A 1,664-nucleotide genomic window follows, 5' to 3' on the forward strand; every position below is an offset into this window, starting at 1 on the left:
GGGAATCTCCAAGCCGTCTGTCGCTGCCTGACTGCAGCTCCATGTGTCTCCTTTTTTGGTATTTTCACGCAAATTCTTCTGCTAGTTGGGGTTTAGTCCACTTTGTATCTTTCCCTTCAAGGCTCAGGGGTCCAACATTATCTTCTGTGTCTCTGTTAATTGGTTTCCCTTTTCTTTGTTGAAGAGGGTCTGTGCAGTCCTTCTGCCTAGTCCACCATCTTGCCAGAACTGACCAAGGCTTTCTTGTCGCTCGTAAATTAAGATGGCCGGGTTTACCCTGTCCATGGGAAACCTCACGAAAGTTCAGATTTAGTACACTAAATCTATCAGAATATTTCAGTGACTTCATGCATGTAGATTTTGTTGTAGAAAAACAACAGTAAGAATGATTAAAATATGCCTTTCATGTAACAACAACAAAAAAGCATGGCTAACCAGCCCCCTGCAGGGCTCCCATTAAGCTATTTACAGAGCAGAGAGTAGGGAGCTCTGGTGGCACAGTGCCTAAGGCATTTGACTGCTGACCAGAAGGTTGGTGGTTCAAATCCACCAACCACTCCTCAGAAGGAAGACTGGGCAATCTGCTTCTGTAAAGATTTACTGCCTCAGAAACCCAAAGGGGGACTATGAGTCAGAATCTACTCAATAGCATTGAGTTTGGTTTGGTTTTTTGAGTCACTCTATGGAAGGAAGATGAGGTAATCTACTTCTGTAAAGATTTACCTCCTTGAAACGCAATGGGGGTTGCTATGAGTCAGAATCGACTGGATGCCAGTGTGTTTGGTTTGGTTTTTTTGGGTAGAAGACAGTATAGAAACACCTGGACATTCTTTATACCCCACACTGTGCTGTGGCTTTGGAGTGGAAGTCGGGGAAGAAGGAGCAGTATTTTTAAAGAATGTGCTTTTCTTTTCCATTAGCTGGAAGCTGGAGTTCCTCTTCCAAGCCCTATGGACTTGATGTATAAAATTCTAGTGAAAAATAAAAAGAAGTCACACAAGTCATCAGAAGGAAGTGGCAAAAAGAAGCTTTCGGAGCAAGCCTCCAACACGTACAGCGACTCCTCCAGCGTGTTTGAGCCCTCGTCTCCGGGAGCAGGTAAGGCCCTCTTTCTCCTCCACACTCCTGTTTGCAGCTTAAGAATTGTTGCCCTATAATGAGTTTGGATGGGCTTTAAAAGTTCTGTTTCAGCAATGTTAAACAGTATGGTTTCCCATGGCTGCTATAACAAATTAACACAGCTTGGTGGCTTCAAACTACCCTAATTTATTATCTTGCAATTCTGTAGGTTAGAAGTCCCCCAAGGGTCTCAACAGGCTAAAGTCATGATGTTGGCTGGGCTGTGTTCCTTTCTGGAGGCTCGTAGGGGAGATTCATTTCCTAGCCTTTTCCAGCCCCTAGAGGTCACCCACATTTCTTGGCTTCTGACCCTCTTCCTTCATCTTCAAAGCCAACAACATTGCATCTTCCTGAACCTGCTGTACAGTTACACCCCACCTTTGACCACAGCTGGGAAATGTCCTCTGCTTTCAAGGACTCATGTGATTATACTGAATCCATCCTGATAAATTCACCTTAAACAGTGATGAACTTCTTAATGTTGAGCAAAAGAAGTCAGATAAAAAAGTATATATGCTGTGGTTCCATTTATATAAAGTACAGAA

General features: G+C 43.6%; 1 protein-coding gene across 1 annotated transcript in view; it reads left to right on the top strand.

Moving 5' to 3' along the window:
- PLCB1 (phospholipase C beta 1) overlaps positions 1-1,664 on the top strand; it is a gene marked incomplete at its 5' end in the record, with an annotated part of 251,113 nt that overhangs the window by 5,552 nt on the left and 243,897 nt on the right. The window contains one exon of the mRNA XM_007955668.2: positions 921-1,098. Within this exon, the coding sequence (XP_007953859.2) occupies positions 921-1,098 (178 nt within the window). The remainder of the gene's footprint in view (positions 1-920; positions 1,099-1,664) is intronic.

This window comes from Orycteropus afer, unplaced genomic scaffold (genome assembly GCF_000298275.1).
Source record: "Orycteropus afer afer isolate SDZICR_OR568_19922 unplaced genomic scaffold, OryAfe1.0 scaffold00529, whole genome shotgun sequence".
NCBI classification, from domain to species: Eukaryota; Metazoa; Chordata; class Mammalia; order Tubulidentata; family Orycteropodidae; genus Orycteropus; species Orycteropus afer.